The sequence below is a fragment of the Sabethes cyaneus genome, chromosome 1 (genome assembly GCF_943734655.1).
Source record: "Sabethes cyaneus chromosome 1, idSabCyanKW18_F2, whole genome shotgun sequence".
NCBI lineage: Eukaryota > Metazoa > Arthropoda > Insecta > Diptera > Culicidae > Sabethes > Sabethes cyaneus.
In genome coordinates, this window is record NC_071353.1 from 99,953,949 (window position 1) to 99,973,691 (window position 19,743).

General features: G+C 40.8%; 2 protein-coding genes across 13 annotated transcripts in view; one reads left to right on the forward strand and one right to left on the reverse strand.

Moving 5' to 3' along the window:
• LOC128732934 (uncharacterized) overlaps positions 1-3,841 on the reverse strand; it is a 198,338-nt gene extending 194,497 nt beyond the window's left edge. For 3 of the 6 annotated variants that reach the window (XR_008411853.1, XR_008411852.1, XM_053826408.1), the window contains exon 1: positions 3,495-3,637. Coding sequence is in view for 1 of the 6 variants with exons in the window: in XM_053826408.1 (XP_053682383.1) it covers positions 3,495-3,497 (3 nt within the window). In the remaining 5 variants the exon portion in view is untranslated. The other 3 variants (XR_008411855.1, XR_008411850.1, XR_008411851.1) reach the window with 2 other exon arrangements.
• Positions 1-19,233, forward strand: part of LOC128732931 (integrin alpha-PS1) — a 71,871-nt gene extending 52,638 nt beyond the window's left edge. For 6 of the 7 annotated variants that reach the window (XM_053826400.1, XM_053826402.1, XM_053826401.1 and 3 more), the window contains exons 3-15: positions 2,959-3,086; positions 3,440-3,460; positions 8,357-8,466; positions 8,543-8,903; positions 8,960-9,164; positions 9,220-9,750; positions 9,839-10,299; positions 10,368-10,507; positions 10,584-10,825; positions 16,902-17,004; positions 17,063-17,189; positions 17,253-17,758; positions 17,836-19,233. In XM_053826400.1, the coding sequence (XP_053682375.1) occupies positions 2,959-3,086; positions 3,440-3,460; positions 8,357-8,466; positions 8,543-8,903; positions 8,960-9,164; positions 9,220-9,750; positions 9,839-10,299; positions 10,368-10,507; positions 10,584-10,825; positions 16,902-17,004; positions 17,063-17,189; positions 17,253-17,758; positions 17,836-18,051 (3,151 nt within the window). In that variant the 3' untranslated portion in view covers positions 18,052-19,233. The remainder of the gene's footprint in view (positions 1-2,958; positions 3,087-3,439; positions 3,461-8,356; positions 8,467-8,542; positions 8,904-8,959; positions 9,165-9,219; positions 9,751-9,838; positions 10,300-10,367; positions 10,508-10,583; positions 10,826-16,901; positions 17,005-17,062; positions 17,190-17,252; positions 17,759-17,835) is intronic. The other variant, XM_053826405.1, reaches the window with a different exon arrangement.
• The last annotated feature ends 510 nt before the right edge of the window (positions 19,234-19,743 follow it).

The following is a 19,743-nucleotide window of genomic DNA, read 5'->3' on the forward strand; positions in this document are numbered from 1 at the left end:
AACCGAATGCCGTACGTCGATTATTACGGATTTCAACTGCAACAGCAATACATATATTACGGGATATACAAATCCCGGGCATCTCAAATAGTTTCAACCAAACTCAACCGATCCTCCCGGGTTACGTCGAGGCACGAAACTGGTCTAAGAATGTTAGACTAGATTATAAACAAATAACATTTGAAAGCTTTTACAGTATAGAGTGATGAATTGAAAAAGAATCAACCAAAGTTAATTTCATCTTAAGATTTATCATCAACACATTTATGTAATCGAATAAAATGCTTTTCAATTACTAAAAATATCTCAAACGCAACTTAATCGTGTCCAGATCATTCAAATCATCTTGCATAGGCATAGGCACAAATAGGTGTTGAGGAAGATCGTTTTAGTACCCTTCCGTTTTTATTGTTGTTTGTTTCCCTCGTTATAGACCAGGCGTTGCTAGCAGCGCGACCGGATGAATTCAGATCGCGTATGATCCGGAGCTAACACGAACTGCTGAGAAAAATAACTCGTTTTAATTTAAAACTTGTCTGGAACTCGTAAAGAAAGCTTGCCATTTGATGACATCGTGTGGGCCGTATAGAGAGAATGCACTCTGAGCTTACATTGTGCTTTGCGCATACAGCAGGCCCGTTTCCCGATACACCTTCCTTGGCAACCTCAAAGCAAAAGGATCTCCGACCATCGATCGGTCGGATTGAACGCAACCAACTCATACGGTGCAAAATATTGGCCATACGCAGGCGAACGCATAAAAGTATGCAAGAACCCTCGACACCATTCCATCGCATTGTTATGCTCCGCAATACAAGGAATGGTTATTACGAGCAAAAGGAAGAATGAAAATTAGCAAAGGCAAGAAAATAAATAATTGACTTCTTTTCATTGATACCGCGAGAAAAAAGAGTAAGAGGTAATGTCGTATTTCGAAGGTAGTCTGGAAATACCCATACATTATAGGAAATGCAAAAAACATAGCTTATCGTTTAATATCACGTAAAGTACTGCCTGTAAGCAAAGCAAAGCCTAAGTTCTACATTCCGTTTTCGAAATTTGACCTTCTGTTTTTAATATGACAGACTTCGCAGCCAGCTCAGTTCGCTTCGAGGTACGATGCTGGTCTAACAAGCGAGTCGTCGTATGTTCGAATCTCAGCTGGGCGATAGTGCTAGAGTCAGCATGACCGTTTCCCTGGCGAAAATGTACATTTGGAAACAATTTAACAAAATCAAAACTACAGCTGTCCTGTTATCTTATTGAAATCCAAGATTGTTTAAGAATGCATAATCGGGGGGTATCAAACCACACGATTTAGGCGGGCAATTTACAAGCCCAAAAGAAGACATAATTGCTAAACATATTCGCTTTTCAACTAATCCATTGTGTCTCGTGTTGTATGTCAAGTAGCGATGTTGTGTTGAAGCCGCATGTTGGTCAGGTGCAATGCTTGTATTTTGAGCAAAAAAACTCGTAATTTTTGACCGGTAGCGCGCTTCATTGACAGTAACATAGCGACCAGCACTTATAAAATTCTATGTAATGTTTATGAGTAACTAGCTGACCCGACAAACTTCGTATTGCCACAAATTAACCTGTGTTGTACATAAATCATGAATCTCGCATGATCTTTGTCGTAATCTCGAGTTTTGCAAGCCCCCCAGTGGGCGGCTTAGATAGTTTTTGTGGTCTTGTATTGACTAATGTTTTATGGAAGAGTCTCGAATTTCTCGAGTTCGATTAGTTTTTGAGTTTCGCAAAAATTTCTGTTTTATTTGTATGAGAGTCCATATCCCCCTACCACAGGGGTGAGAGGTCTCTAACTATCGTAAAATAAATTCAAGACTCCAAAATCTCCCACATGCCAAATTTGGTTCCATTCGCTTGATTAATTCTCGAGTTATGAGGAAATTTGCATTTCATTTGTATAGGAGCCCCCCTTCCTAAAGTGGGGAGGGGTCCCAATTCATCATAGAAAAAAATTTCTGCCATCTAAAACTCCCATATGCCAAATTTGGTTCCATTTGATTGATTACTTTTCGAGTTATAAGGAAAATTGTGTTTCTTTGGTACAGGAGCCCCCCCTCTTAAAGTGCGGAGGGGTCCTAATTTACTATAGAAAATATTCTTGCCCTCGAAAACCTTCACATGCCAAATTTGGTTCCATTTGCTTGATTAGTTCGCGAGTTATGAGGAAATTTGTATGGAAGCCCCCCCTCTTAAAGAGGAGAGGAGTTATAATTCCCCTTATGAAGAGGGGAGGGGTCTCAATTTACCATAGAATAAATTCTTGTCACCGAAAACACCCACATGCCAAATTTTGTTCTATTTGCTTGATTAGTTGTCGAGTTATGCAGAAATTTGTGTTTCATTTGTATGGGAGCCCCCCCTCTTAATGGCGGGAGGGGTTTCTAACCATCACTAAAACCTTTTCTGGCTCCAAAAAACCTCTACATGCATATTTTCATGCCGATTGGTTCAGTAGTTTTCGATTCTATAAGGAACATACGGACAGACAGACAGACAGACAGAAATCCTTATTTATAGGTATAGATTTTAGTTTGTATGTATTCATATAATTTTAATTCTGATAACGGGCAAAGCCTATCAAATAATCAAATAAAAAAATATATATTTGGATCAATGATTGCGTCGGCCCATAAACCGCAACAACCGGTCCAATTTGTTGAATGCACTGACTGTTCTTGTGGCCTGAGCCTGCTCATCACACTAAATGGGTCAATATTGAATGTTGACACATCACTCCAGCCAGGATTAAGCTTCTTTGCTGAACATTATTTAGCGGTTTCATTTAGCTGCACTGAAATCTTATATTTGTCATTGGTACTGCCATAATAAAATCATGTATCATCGTCATACCTATTATATTATAATTATCATAAGCAGATTAAGTTTATACTTTTCGCTAATTTATACTCCTATGCTTGATTGCAGGATCCTTGTCGGTGCCCCACTCGGTCAAAACCTGCAACCATTAACAAATCGATCAGGAGCACTGTTTAAGTGCCCAGTAACACAAATGAGCAACGATTGTGAACAGGTTGAAACTGATGGCCGAAGAAGTAAGTAAATAAAAATCATCGAACCATTATAGAATTAGACATGATTATGTATTAGACTCCCTGCTAGAAGAAAAGTAGTTTTAGTTGACACGCGACGGATAAATAGAAATACACGCAAAATGACTAATAGGGAAACAAAGTGACTAATTTGGCAATGCTACTCAGACTCTAATAATAATTATATTAAAGAAGACCCTTTCTTGAATACTCATACAATCACTAATAATGATTCGTTCTTTTCTTTTATGTTAAATCTGAAACTGTGAAAAACTTCATTGACGGCTCCCTTTCCAAAAATTGAATTCAATCAACAACGCTAATGACTAAATGCCTTATTATTGCGTAATTTTTAGAACCTTCTGGTGTTTATGAAAGTAAGTAGTTGCGGGTGCTTTTTTAGACATTTACCATTGTTGGAATGCTTGTTAACAGATTCAGCTTCGAGTGATTTGTACATTTGACTTCATATTAACTATCAAGCATGGCAGCAACTGGACTTATGCACGAGTATGATTATTCTTATCACTAACCACTATTAACAAAAATATGTAAGATACCTGCAAAGATCTGTAAACTGAGTCTATACCATTATATCTAATTATGTACCATCTTCAACATAAAACTTTTCATTACGTTTAACTACACTGCTCAGTGTGACAGCTTATCTTAGTTTACAAAGCCATTCCACACGCTTATAAAGCAGAAGATTAACATCGTGTATCAGTTATGTACTTTCAAGAGCACTGTAACATTCTAACTGCTCCTTCCGATAGAAATTGTGATATGCAAACAGAGGCAGTCGGGTCTCTATCTGATAACGCAGCTATCTGATATTTGAACAGCGGGAATGTACACATCCCCTGTTTGGAATCCATGATTCGTAACGTATGTTAATATGAATAACACATTTCGTTAAGATAAATATCCGCTACAACAATGGTGGATTGTTGGTTTTAATAGTAGGAAGGGTCAGTCAATTGCAATTTAGCCTCCCCTGTGCATACTGAAGTAACACAATTTTGATGTTAAAAACACCAAAATCTACGGCTTCGCCACCGCAAGGACTTTTTCCTAAAAAGGTTCTTTTTTTAAATATATCCAGATGCCGCTGGGATTCATTCAATATTTTCATACCAAAAGAAAGATATTTTTATAGAAATTCCAATGGTGTGGCCCTTGTTCACGGAACGCATCATTTCGAATTGTTTTCAATTCGACAGCCAAAGCAAGCGAGTTGAATTTGAATCACATGCTGTTGACAGGATCGACCAACCAAAGTGACCTGTTCAGCATTGTACTACCTTTCCAAATCCACGCCTACGTTTTCTCCGTCGATGTATCGAAAATGTACTGGTAAATTCTTATTAAACCCCCACAACCAGATTCGCTATCAGCAAATCTACTAGCGAAATCACCAGTCGGAATCTTTGAAGATATTTGAACTGTTGACCGTTACATACGGTACTTCAACGGTTTCGTTTCTCGTTGTAAGCAAAGCCGTGGGCTTAAACCGTCATTAAACATTACGCTTCTTTATCGACAGACTTCGCAGCCGGCTCTTTAGAGTATAGGAAAAATACGGGGCCAGTGTAACGATCCTACTGACTCTATCTAGCAAGCACCGCCTTGCCGAGATTCGACGACTGGCTTGTTAGACCAGCATCGTACCTCGATCAGACCTCGTTTCTCGTTGTAAGATCGCTTATTCAGCTAGCCCGTGACGAGAGTAAAAATTCTCCGAAAGCAGCCGAAGTGACCATGAAAAATTTCTACATGGACGACGTGTACAAAGATGATCATACAGTGCCGGTGGGCTTCCAACATTAGACGGGGTTATGTGGAAGGTGATTTACTCCGTCTACCGAGTTCCATACATCGCTGAACCACTTAACAACCTCGTGATTCCAAGACGCGTCGTAGTTCCTGACCCGGAGGCAAAGGAAACCCATGATTTCGCCGATGTCTCGAAATATGCCTATGGTGCGTGTGCTAACCTTCGCTGCATTGATAAATATGGATCGACAGTGTCTCATTTCCTATGCAGCAAATCTTGGGCAGCCACTCTTCGTGAAATTATCATTCCTAGACTAGAGTTGGATAGTTGAGCCCTGAGAATCGGAAGCGTATTATCAGCGGAACTCGTGCTTACTATGGACTTCACCAGCAATTGCGGTCGAACAAACTAAGTTTCCTTACAAAGTGTACCCTGTACAAGACGCTCATTAGACCGGTTGTTCTCTACGAGCATGAAACGTGGATAATGCTCGAGGAGGACCAACGAGTGCACGGAGTTTTTGGAAGACAATCGCTAAGGACGATCTTCATCGGTGTTCAGGAGAATGAAGTATGGAGAAGGAGGATGAACCATTCACACAACTCAACAGGGTGTTTAATAAGTTCGAATAAACTTGAAAAATGTGTTTAAAAACTGAAAATACAAGATATTCTTTTCTGAGTCAATTTTTATTGAAGCAATGTTTATTGACAACCTTTACGACATATTTGGTGAAGCCCCCGCCCCTCCTTTGTGCTTTATGACGAGCTTGAGATGTTTCTCAAAAGAATCACACGCGGCACACACCTGGTCCATGGGCATCTCGTCTCAGATCTTGAAAATGAGCTTTTTTAATTAGTCCATAGTGCTCACTTTATGTTCGCTCTGCTTGGCCGGCATGTACGACTATGCATAAAAGGCCAGAAGATTATGATCCGAGGACCTGGGAAGCCCAAAGTCTTATCGAGAAAATCAGTCAAATTCTCCCGACACCACGCTTGGACGATGCTCGCCGTGCAGGCTGGTCGGTGCGCCGACCTGTTGAAAGACGTAATGATCTTTCCTGTAGAGGTCACAAAGTGCCGCGGCCACAACCTTCTCCATAGCCTCGGTCTTATAGTACGCGGCGTTTCTCGATTCTCGATTTTCTCGATAAACACCAGTGGAAGTTTCCCACGCTTAGATAGGGCCCCCCAAACCATCACCGACGCGTTGCTCTGGAACCGCGGGATGTTTATGTGGGACGGGGGGATGCTGGCCAACGTCGACGCCCACAGCCGATCATTTTGGACATTGTGCGGCTGTTGCAAGATGAAGAGTTTCTCATCAGAAAACACGAACTCCTGACCAGCGTGCTGCGAAAGTATCAGTTTTGCTTTGTCCAGCCTCTTCTTCATTGTAGCCTCCATTACCCCGTGAACCTTGGGTTTCTTGTACGGCTTGCATCCCAAGTCCTTCGTCATGATGGTGTGGGCAGGCCCGATCGACACATCCAGGTCAACAGCGGTCTTCCGGATCGAGCGATTAATTTTTCGACGAACCCGCTCCCTCAGCATCTTGATGGTTGCTGGCGTCCTCGCCGAATGCGGCCGCCCGGAATTAGCACGGTCCTTGACCGAGCCCGTCTCCCGGTACCGACGGATGGTGTTGTAGATGGAATTTCGCTTCACCCTGTGGGATTTCAACCGCCGAAATATGTCGCCGGGTCGCTCACCTGTCGCAAACAACTTTACTACTACAACGTTGCGGTACTCCTTCACCGCGCGCGGTAAGCAAATAACAAATGACATCAAGTCGACACCTTGCGCGTCGGTTAGCCTATATATAAAGCTAAAGGTGACACCAATACCAATACAGAATGAACATGATGCGTACTTACACAACGATGAAAAGTTGTATTTAAACTTATTGAACACCCTGTATAGCGAATCAATTATTCAAGAGACGGCTAAAGCTGGACGGATACAATGGCCAGGGCATGTGACTAGAATACCGAATCACTACCCTGCAAAAATAGTGTTTGCTGGAAACCCAGATAACACAAAATCGTAATAGAAAGCTCACATTAAACCGTTTTCATGTCAATTTCCCATTGGAATTGTATAATGATTAGAGTATGGCAAATCGAAGTGAACAATAAGTTGTTTTGCTGTCGTGCGTGTCTTCATATACAATTCATGACTGTGAATTATAAAGCAGTATAGACGATTGGATTATTTGATTATATCTTAATCATATATTCAGGAGTATTTAGTTGCGTGTTATAAAAACTACGCAAAATAGAATTACAAATAATTGTCGAAATTTTCGCACGTATATCGCCTCCACTTTGGTACATATATGTTCTTATATGGCGTGAAATATAACTTTTTCGTTCAGATATGATTTCGTATATCTCAGTTGCAATCGAGATATACAAACCAAATGGTTTACTGGGAATCCGATAATAATTAACTCTACAGTTACCTCATACACCACTTTTTCAAGTTATCTTACGTTAAGGCACTGTAGTCATATCAACAAAAACAGCAAATGAAGCCTGCCTAATATCGAGAATATTAGGGTAAAATGCCCTTAATTCGGTCATAACTGTTATAAGTAAGCATATACCGTAAACATACACCGTACCATTAGAATCCTTATCATTCCTTTGTCATCAAAAGATTGCATCTAACCCAGCGAGCAGCGACATTTGGATATTATCAGATAAATGACTTTTTTTTACACAAAAAAATTCACTGTGACCAAGGAATATTTTTGTTATATAATAGCCCATCAAGCGCTTCAGAATACTATAAACTACTAATCTAATGCCTTGCTTCTAATACCTTGAATATCATTTAATTTTTCTATCTTTCCCTCTACCCTAAGGCTTCTACACCTTTAAACCCTACGGATATTTACACATTTAGTTTCATTATTTTCTGCTACCATTTAAAAAAAACTATTTAAATTTGTTACTTTATTAATAAATCAAGACAAAACATGAGGTTAATCAACCTTTTTTTGTTTCTACATCTGATCAAAATTACAGTGTGCAAATAACGATCAGGGGAAAACAATAAAAGTTAATCATTGTAATAATAGCATGTGCATGATCCAAGAGAAAAGGAAACCATCTCTTGCTTTAGACTGTTTATAAAAGTTATATTATTTTCACATTATTTTGTTTATTTTGTATTCACATTTGCAGTCATATTTTCCAATCACCTATATAAAATCCTATGGATTAAAATATTATCTTTTCACTTAATACCTACTCATATTCGGTTTAGTTTTAATTATTTTATATTCTACATAACATGGTAACATTGTTTTATAACAAAATAGCACGGATTTCTCCTGATGAATTGCTAATAAATATACATAATAAAACTCAGTTCTATGGCTTACAATCTTTTTCTTCCCTCGTTTGAGATTTGGCTTGCTGTGCCTTTAAGTCGAAAGTGAATTATTCTTTCAACTCTGACCTTATTTTTGTTCTGTTATCTACAAGCTGATGATGAGGACGATAATGGTGGTGAATTGGGACCTCCAGGTGATGACGAAATCAAGAGCAATCAATGGCTGGGTGTCACAGTTCGATCAGGCGGCAAGGAAAATAAGGTACAGGATTAAAACGATGTCTACTTTCTTGCCATGTGATAATTTTTTTATTGTGAATTTTATCGTTTTTATACAGATTTTTGTATGTGCGCACCGTTATATGAAAATTCAGCGCAAGGCAACGGAGAATGGATTGCACATGGGTCAAGGTCTTTGCTACGTGCTAAACAACGATTTCTCCTTTGGATTTGGGGTAGAAGTGTGTTCTGGGCGTTCCATCGAAAGAGAACACGAGCAGTATGCCTTTTGTCAGTCCGGTACTTCAGGTATGCTTTTGGATGATGGAACTGCAGTCATCGGTACACCTGGAGTCATGACCTGGAAAGGTACAGTGTTCGTAGTTGAAGTAGAAAAAGAATTTTTGTCAAGAGATAAAACACAGTACTATGGACCTCACGACAACATTGATTCACCTGTTCCAAACTACGGCTATTTAGGTAACTTTCCATGACGTCGTTTTAATTATAGTTTCACAAGATATGTCTATTTACAGGCATGGCTGTAACTGGAGGACGGTACTTTGGTGATTTCATGTCATACGCTGGTGGAGCTCCTAGATCACGAGGAAATGGGCTTGTCGTAATTTTTTCCAACAGAGATAAGAGAAATCCCATCTTCAAAGAAAGAGAACTTCGTGGAGAGCAATTTGGGTCCAGCTTTGGTTATGAACTGGCCACAGCTGACGTCAATGGTGATCAGTGAGTACGGTTGAATTTTAAAGTTAGAATTATACAAGAGTAGTTTTTTTTGCAGTGCACCTGACTTGTTAGTAGCAGCACCATTTTACTTTTCCAAATCTGAAGGCGGAGCCGTGTATGTATATCAGAACGTTAACAATAATTTCACTGATTTTTACACCACCAAACTTACTGGAAAATTGGAATCTCGATTTGGTTTGGCAATGGCAAATTTAGGTGACATCAATAAGGATGGTTGCGAAGATATTGCTATCGGGGCTCCCTATGAGGGTAAAGGAGTAGTGTACATCTATCTTGGGACTCCTGATGGCTTATCCAAGAAACCATCACAGATAATCACATCAAGCTCTCTGGGACTTAACGTTCCGGCTCTGAATACGTTCGGTAGCTCCTTGTCGGGAGGGTTAGATCTCGATAATAACACCTATCCGGATCTGGTGATTGGCGCGTATGACTCTTCAGCAGTTGTAACACTTTTAGCACGACCTATTACGAATATCAAGACGTATGTAATAAGCGATGAATTGCAGAACATCGATCCAACAAAACAAGGATGTCCTGCTGATCCTAGTGCTAATGCTACCTGGTAAGATGTTCAATGGTGATGCGCGATATTTAGTTCGCGCTGTTTTCGAATTAAAATTTAACTCTGTGTTACTCGCTTTTCGTTTCAGCTTTTCATTCAATGCCTGCTGTTCAATAGAGCCATATGAAGAGTCAGGTCATTCCAGTAGCCAATCACAGCACCTGAAACTTATCTACACGATTGAAGCCGAGACATACAACAATTTGAAAAAGTTTTCTCGCGTTTACTTTGGACCAGATACGAAAAATAGGTCCAATATACTTCGAAAGCAAATTAGTGTGATTACAGATGGACGCCAAGAATGTCGTTTAGAAGTGGTTTACATTAAGGATAACACCAGAGATATTCAGAATCCAATTCGTTTTCGGTTGAATTATACGATTCTCGATATGTCACTACCGACATCTGCTTTAGATATGTTAAATCCAATTCTCGATCAAACTCAAGCGGATAGAACATTCGAAGCTACGTTCCAGAAGGATTGCGGAAATGATGGGATTTGTCAATCGAAGTTCGATCTAAAAGCTAAGTTATCCCTGGAACAGCAAGGTAATGTTGATTTTAAATAATTGAAAATCTAAAGAATTCTATTAACTTAAGGTAATAATTTGATGCAGGTGATAATTCGTATTCACTAGTTCTGGGTCGAGATCGTGGCATTCTGTTGAATGTGAGCATTTCTAATCTGGCAGATTCTGCGTACGAAACACATCTATTTGTAAAACATGATCCCAGCATTTCATACAGTGGGACAAAGGTATATATTTCTTAATGCGATTGAAAATCTTGCTTATTATTGTTACCCAAAACAATTTCCTTTTTGTTTTCAACAGAGTCTTTACACGTGTGTACAATTTAATGCAACTGTAGTCGACTGTTCGCTTGGTAATCCGATGCGACGGAACACAGAGGCTAAGCTGTCTCTGCGATTCGACCCACAACGAGTAGACGACCTGGTGTCACAGCTATCGTTTCAAGTATTTGTAAATACCACATCGACGATACTCGCGGGCTCTCGAAGCAACGCGGCACTAACGGCGAACGTGATCAAACGAGCTAAGATCAGCATATCTGGGTAAATGTTTTTATTTTCTATATTTGCTTTATCGAAAAAAAACTTCTAAAGGTGCAAAGTATAGGCCAGTAAATTATTATTGCACACTGAGTATACTATACGATTAATGTCCTCCGTATGAAGCAGTTACAACTCCTTTTTCGTTAAGGGGAGACTTAAACTATTTTGTCCGTTGAATTGAACTTTTGTAGTATATCCCTAATTACTGTTTGTGTTCGCAGTCATGTATGATGTGGTTTATGAAACCGAAAACCTTCTCAGGATTAGTAGACCAAATCCCACCGGGAGATAAACAACCCTTGTCGAGAAATTTAATTCCGCTCACCTATAACGCACTACAACTGCACAGAGGATGTTCCGTAGTTTCACTTTCAAAATTACAAAAGCGACAGATATCATTACAAACCAGATCAAAGTTTCTAAAATAATTTCTACTCGGGCAGTGCTGTTTACACATTTAATTATTGCAAAAATCTCCCCCTGAAATAAAGTTGGTCATTATCCCATTGCCACTGATATTTTTGCTCAAGGGCATTGATTTCAGCATCAATTTTGGAACCAATTTTTAATTCATCAGTGAAAAATATTGTTGAGCCATGACAAACCATAGGAACTCCCATTTCCTAATCGTAGCGCGATGTTTCGCACACTTCGTAGAAAGTATGATAATTATCCTCAGGAGTACTGCGCATTAGTCCGGTTATTGCAGTGCACGCAAGTCGTTGCAAGCTTTGATTCAGTAGTAGTCTCCTTTGTTTTTGGCCACCACACTAACTTTCGGTCATATAATAGACGTGTAGATCTACATGATCATTTCTAGCTTTTTACTTACTTATGTGGCCATGTCCGCCGGTCCTACAAAACAAAGGGATGCAATCAGAGATCTCCACTGCCGACGGTTACCCGCCATGGCTTTTATCTGTTGCCAGCAGAGGTTCTTGTCTACAGCCTGGATGTCGGTGGTTACGCTGCGTCACCATGAGCCTCTGGGTGTGCCTCTTCTACGCTGTGCTTACGGATTTCAATCGAGTGCTTCTCTGTAGACCTCGTGCGCTCCTTTCCTCGAGATGTGTCCGATCCACTTCCACCTACGTTCACCAATTTCTGTTGCTATCGGTCGTTGATGACATCGACGATGGAATTCCCCATTGGATATCCAGTTGTTAGGCCACTTAGGTCAGCTTTGAGCATCTCGGTTGAAGTACAGTCTATCCCTGGCGCTTTATCAAATTCCATACTTTTGATAGATGCTGGATTTGTTGGTCTGACATTTGAAACTCGGAAGAGTTGTTCAAAATGTTTAATCCATCACTTAAGCTGTTATATACGCACAGTTAGCAGCTGACCAACTCTGTTCTTTAGCGGCACCTTTGTATTCAATCTGGCACCACCAAAGCCGCGAGAAATATCGTACAACAAACGGATATCACCATTGGCGGCAGCGGTTTCTCCTTGTTCAGCTAAGTAAATCCACTCCCTCCGCCTGCTGCGCGCTTTGCCGAGGGTGTCGTCACTGATCGTGATAAAGGCGTTCTTGACGCCGGTCCATTGCTCTTTGACGGTTCCACCGGGTGACAATTCTCAGGCTCGGGATTCAAGTTGTACGACAAAGGCCCTTTTTAGCGTAAGATTCTCCAATCGGTGGACGTCTTAACGGTACCCAACTTTTTCCTCCCGTCGTTGGACACGTGCGACGCACAAACGTTTCTCAGCGATAACAAAGTGATGGTCGGATGCAATATCAGCGCTGCGTTTGTTGCGTTTATGTGCTGGTCTATGGGGACCAATGACCATGTTGTTGTTACCACACAATTCTATAAATAGCACCCCGTTTTCGCTCACCTCGCCGAGGCCATGGAGACCCATGACGCGTTCAAGGTCTCCGTTGTTTGAGTCAATCTTCGCGTTGAAGTCGCCCAAGTGGCTTTGAATGTCCCCCTTCGGAATTTTCTCAACCACCCTGTTCAGTTGGCTGTAAAAACTCTCTTTCAGGCCGACAGCACCTGTTGGCGCATAGCACTGGATTGCTGTAAGGTTAGAAACCCGTGTTCTGAATCTATCAACGATTATTCTTTCGTTTATCGGTTCCCACTTCATCAGGGCCGCAAGTGCCCCTGGGCTCAGTAGGAGTCGAACTTCTCGCTCTCGAGTAGCATTTTCACCTCGTATGCCAGAGTAGAGCAAGGCTTGCCCGGATGACGTCTTGTGTTCGCCAGTACCCGGCCAGCGGACCTCGCTCAGCCCCAAGATTTCAAGCTTCAGGCGGTAAGCTTCCTTTGAAAGTTGAGCCAGTTTACCCTGGTGGGCAAGGGTTAGTATACTCCTTATTCCGATTCGTGTCCGAGTTTTTATGGTAACGGTCGTTGCCAATAATCCAGATCGATTTCTTCTTTCATATTCTGTTACGTGGAATTCTCGGGTATAGTAGGTTGTTAGCCTAAGGTCCATATCCCGCTGACGGGGCTGCCATCTTAGAATGGGCGTGCGACAACCGAGGTTGTGTACCCCAGCTGGCATCATGTGAAGGTAGGGATAGGAGTTAGTGAACAGAGGTGATCACATATTCACCCTTTCGCCAATCAAGCTCCTGTAAACATTGTATCTTCGAACTTTTTGCTACATTTATTCTCTACTGTGTATCCTGAATAGATCCGCGTCCTCACCGTGTGGCAATTTTCCTGTTCGAATGTCTAGAATACCCCCCAATGTACGATGTCAAGTGCGGTTCAAACTCAAGAAAATGTAAGCTTATCAAGACAAGTAACTCAAACTTATTATTGAGATTCTTGACGACTGCCAATAATCATCACTCATATACTCTGCGCAGAACGAAACTTCGCTTTCCTATGAATACGCACTTGAGTCAATCGTCATACCGGCACAATACAATAAAAACAAGGGCTGTCTATTTAGCTCAAAGTCATTTGGCATAATGCTGTTTGGCATGAAAACATTGGCATAACTATAAGGTTCACTTAGCCGCCTAGTTAGCTACGAGGTACGAAACTGGTCTAACAAACCAGTCGTCGTATGTCCGAATCTCGGTTAGGCGCTGCTTGCTAGATAGTCAGTAGGAGCGTTGCACTGGGCCCGTAATTTTCCCGTACTCTATCAGCTGGCTGCGAAGTCTGTCGATAAAAAAGGGTAATGTCTAAAGACGGTATAAACCCAAGACTTTGCTTTTTTATATGGTCCACTTGGCATAATCCTTTGAACATCATTTTATGATGATTTAGGCCGCGAGTGTTGCCGGTCACCCGTCATAGGAAACACCACCACCGCAAGGGACAATCCCCCGCAGAGTCACACCTGTCTAAGTTTATTCGTTTGCAAGGTCTGTCAACTCTAGTTACTTTTCTCTATCCAATCTCTATCGATCCAATCTAAACGCAATCTGTTTTATTTAACTGACTATCGATTGGTCCTCTTGCAAGCTAACGACAGATAGTTGTGCTGCTGAGTGCAAGCTGAATTGTCGAAATATCTTCTCTCTCGAAAACTGTATTATTTGTCAACAAAGGTTTTCAGCAACGTTCTTAGGCCACGAAGCAGAATCCGGGAGAGCATTTTATATGCAGATTTGGGGATAGTTATACTCCGATAACCGTTGCACTCGAGTCGATGAGGCATTTTGTATATAAGGCTTATGAAGCCTTACCACTAATTCGTAGGTAGTTCTTACTCAGTTTATACCTTAATTAAAACCTGGTAGATTGGCACAATACAGTTGCTTCCGACTCACAAAAGTTCAATAGGGATGCCATCCTTAACCCAAAGCCTGTAGCCTATAGCATCCTTAACCCATCTCATCCCAAAGTTGGTGGATCCACGCTACAGCTTGGCCATCTTCCTCAATGATTATCTTGCTTCTGTCGACAGTTCCATCTTGTTTGCCATTCCACAGTTCATCGAAATGTTATTACTTTTCTTGGATGGCCCACCTTACACCCATATACATCTTTTGTAACGAGGGAGGATTACGAATAGATAATATATTTCAGACATTTCCATAGTTTTTTTTTATTAAAGCAGAGGAGCGTTTGGTGCGAAAAATGTTAGACTGAATACTGGGCAAGTTTCGATCTGCGGCTCCATAGTTTCCTAAAATCTCCACTACATCCCTCAATTTCACGTTGAACTGATTTTGTTTTAGAAACTGATGTTTCGGACGTACTTGTTTCGTCGCAACTTATATTCTCTCTGGTTTGCCAGCGTTGCTGATATTGTTCAAGGTTTTGCGTGTGAAAAAAAGAGAAAGAAATATTTTTGCTTTTGTCAACACAATTTATACTCCCGGATCTCAAACTCGTCAACATCAGGTGCGTTTCTGCTATAATAACTATCTTTGGTTCCGTTTATTCGATTATTAGGGTAACCAACGTTTTTTGGACCCCCTCAGCAGCTGTACATAATTTGGACACTTACAGCAAAATCAAATGCAAGTGTCCAAATTATGTACAGCTGCTGATGGGGTCCAAAATAGATTGTTTACCCTAGTTTTAGCTCATCAAACTGGCATCGCAATCCCGCTATGTTAATTTAAATAATATCACCAAACTGCTGTGACTGCTACATCAAAAAACAAACAGTTTGTTGTGTCTTTCCAATTTCTTTTGAAGATGGGAAATTGAACGCTTCACGCTGAGCGATTAAGGGCCGTACAGAGTAAGGGTACCGCTAGAGTGCAAGCAACCTGCGACGCGACTTTTCTTACTGCAGTTACATGCTCAGCCTTTTTTCGACCGAAGTAGGATTGTGTATTTAGCGACATGTGAGCGAAGTCGCGTCGCGTGGCAGTCGCTTTTACTCTATACGGGCCCTAAAAGCAATTACGACCTAAGGCGACTACTCTTACATTCGTTAAAATACGTAGCCCTTTTTCGCCGAAAGCAGGGCTGCGTATTTAAACTAATGTGAGCGAAGTCGCGTCGCGTCCTAGAGTACCGCCAGTGTGCAAGCGACCTGCGACGCAACGCGACTTTTCGTGCTGCAGTTAGCTCTTTTTCGTCCGAACTAGGACTGTGCATTTACAAAAACATCCCATCAAGAAGTCTGGCAACTCTGCCAAAAGTCTAACGACAGTAACAGCAATGCTATCTGCCGAATTAAAGTTGAACTTTCACATACTAGTGTGTGTATATTAGAATATGGATGTACACAAACACGTATGCAATGATGCATTGCCACGCTCACACACATCTTTTCCCACCAATACATGTACACACAGCTTCAACTTTTGTCGGGAGGGGTGTGCCGTTGCTTCTGTTGCTCGTCATTTGTATGGGCGCGAGGAAGAGATGCCAGTATTCTTGATGGAATGTTTTTGGCATTTAGCAACATGTGAGCGGAGTCGCGTCGCGTCGCACTCGCTTTTACTCTGTATGGGTCCTAACGTCTACGTTAGCGTAATTTCTCGCAATTCGTGCATCGTTCAATCTTCGAATTGCATTTCGTCACGGCATGGTCTCCACTACAGAGCGGACAATTTCCAACACCTGGTGATCTCCGATCTTTCGATAATCAATTTCCCCTTCTTGTCATCGCACATAACAGAAGTTGGCTCGGTCTAGTTTCCGATTCAGTTGATCGTACAGTACTAATATATCGGTATCTCTCTCTAGCTTTGACTTGGCCTTTCACAGGTGCATTGCAGTGCAACTAACATGTGAGCTCTGGCTCAATAGTACTCAAGTAGTACTCCTCGCGCTGCAATAGTGATCGCATCGAGGATGTGCTTTCATTGCTCGTTCAGGCCCTTTTCAGATCGCTCACCGATCAGCTTTTCGATCGATTCATCAGCTTTTCGGTAGTAGTACTCTGCAGCAGCTCCTTCCAATGACAATCAGTATAATCTAGCAAAACTTATGCAGCGAAGTAATAACCGAAGTAACATTGTTGTTGTATAATACTTTATTAAACTATTGTACAGCTAATTCCCGTGCAACAAGTGCTTGATAAGCTATTATACAATAAAAGTGTTACTTGGGAATATTCTGACGTGTACAATAAGATGATTGTTAAAGCATGACTGACCTTGAATAGTACTAGTAAGTATCCTGATATACCTTTTTTCCAGACGCGCCCATCCAGAGCAGACCTTCTATGGAGGTGACGTCAAAGGCGAAAGTGCGATGGAAACCGTAGAGGATATCGGCACGGCTGTCCAACACGTATATGTGGTATGTTATTCCAAAATGCAAATCATTTATATCTATGCAATTATCGTATATTCGTTAGATCTACAACGATGGTCCATGGCGTGCTCCGAAAGTTCAAGTCACCGTACAGTGGCCTCATCAGGTTGCAAACGATAAACCTCAAGGCAAATGGCTTCTTTATCTCACGGACACACCCTCTGTTGACGGTACATTTTCCTAAATCACTTATGTTGGAATATAAATTTGAACTTTTCTCTGTCTTATCGCAGCTACGAACGGAGGTGATTGCGTAGTCGAACCTCATACAGCTATAAATCCTTTAGGATTAAAAAAGACTTCTGTCATGAATGAGCTGGTACAAATGGACCGTTACACTCAGCGCGCCTACAACAAATCGCTTACTTTTTCAGCAGCAAAATCGGAACGAACATCCTTCTCGAAACAAGCCACAATTTCGTCTTCAGAAAGTACTCTTAACAGAGTGAAACGGGATCGAACGATGATCATCCGAGCAGAGCGGCTCACCGATAAAGATGGCAAGCAGACTGATATTGTGAATATGGACTGCAAACGAAACACTGCCAAGTGTGTCACAATCGTTTGTAACATTTACGATGTGCAACCAAAAGCGCAAGTACTTATCAATGTAACAGCTAGACTTTGGAATTCTACACTCGTCTCGGATTATCCCAAAGTGGATCTGGTAAAAATAGCTTCAGTAGCGAGGATTAAAGTCTTTGAGGTGCAACAGGTTCACCATTCGGATTCAGTTACGGTGAGTAGACTCGTGTGTTACTTATTGATCAGTAGTTTATGGAACAGCAAAAGTAAACATTTGTTGTATAACTTCAGGTGGAAACTTTAGCATATCCGGAGCTGCAAGATCACGCTGGAGATGGATCCATTCCTATTTGGATCATCGTGCTAGCCATACTATTTGGTTTGCTGGCATTGGCTCTACTGATATACATTCTCAAACGATGTGGCTTCTTCAAACGACGGAGACCAGATCCAACGTTAAGCGGCAATTTGGAAAAAAGCAGCGAAAGCAAGCCATTTATTCCCTAGGAACAACACGAGTCTACACGAAAGTATAAAGTGAGCAAAGTCTACTTAAAAAGTGATACGCACTATGTTAGAGTAATAGAAAACAATATGTAAATTCGCCACCCTCCATTAGAGTATGACAATATTCCATCTGGCGCTGAAACAGCACCTGGGAACAATCGTGAAATTCTACGGCATTTTGAATACGATCATTTCATAGAACAAGCAAAAAACTTGACTTACCAGCCGCTGCGTTGAGTATAAGAGTTTACATCAAATTCCACAAACAAAAAACGTCGAATAACGCTGCTAACAATCTAAAGACTGAAATCCTTTTTCTACAACAGGGTAACTGAGAGTTGGTACGATTGCCAAATGAGTAGAAAATTGTACTCGCTTTTGTGTTACTGAAAGCGTAGACAGCAAGCACAATACAATTAATTGTAAAACATCTGAGTCATTTATCACGTCATAGATTTAGTATAACAAATTAAACTATTCGACAAGTGGCGTGAACTATTTTCGAAAATCGCGTTCGATAGTTCCATGTGTATAGTTTCACTTATGTTTATGTTATCCTGCCTGATTGAATATTTACTTTTAGAAAGTAAGCAGTTCGACATTTTTGGTCTAAAAGTTTCAGGCAGATTTTTCGAAAAATAAATAAGACAAAATGTAATTAAAAAAGGGTCATATAATGTTGTGCATTTGGTAGCAGTCGAATAATCGCTTTAGATACAAGTAAAATTGAGAAAGAAGACGAATCATCTTGCCTATTCGAAAGTGCCATTATACTAGCAATATCCAGTTCAAGTTGCGTTCAATTTTGACTGATGGTGTTAAGCACATAGAATTAACACTGTCCCAACAAGTCTTCTACATTTTTGTTAATAATAATAATGTTAGGCATAATTAAAAAGATCAACCAGTATCAGTGCAGGAATCAGTAAGCATAGATTGTTAACTTCTAGAAAAATAACTTAAATCGAATTTAAAACTGTTGTACATTTTTAGCTGTTGTAATTCAAATCCTTTTTCTTATAATTTAAAGTTTCGCAACGGACTTCCGATTTCGAATCTGATAGACTAAGTCGCCGGTCAAAGTTTGTAGGACATAATTCACATTTGCTCTGCGTTTTCTACCCGTTTACTAGAAATATTTTATAATACATATAGCTTATATTGTATTTTAGGTAATAAAACTTATTGGTATTTGAAAACGTGTAATTAACATTTGATTAGGCTGGTAGGCATGGGCGTAGCCAGAAAAGTTCCTTGGGGGGGGGGGGGTTTTACCAAAACAAATCTGACATAGCCTAACCGTAAGCAGCTTATTCAGGAAATGGAGTATTATTTTCAGTTAAAAACTATTTTGGTTGAAATTGAGTGTTCTGCATCAGACAAATGCCGCCTAGTTGGTTTCGAGGTACGATGCTGGGTCAACAAATCAGTCGTCGCATGTTCGAATCTCGGCTAGGCGGTGCTGCTAGATAGAGTCAGTAGGATTTTTGTACTAGCCCGGTAACTGTCCTGTACTGTAGTAGCCGACTGCGAAGTCTGTCGATGAAGAGGGATCAAGTCTTAGAAAGGACGTTTAATCCCACGGCTTTGCTTTGCTCATCAGACAAAAAATCAAATTGAAATAACAGAGTTAAAGTTATGGCTTCCCAGCCGGCATTGAGGTACGTTGTATGTTCGAATCTCGGCTGGAAG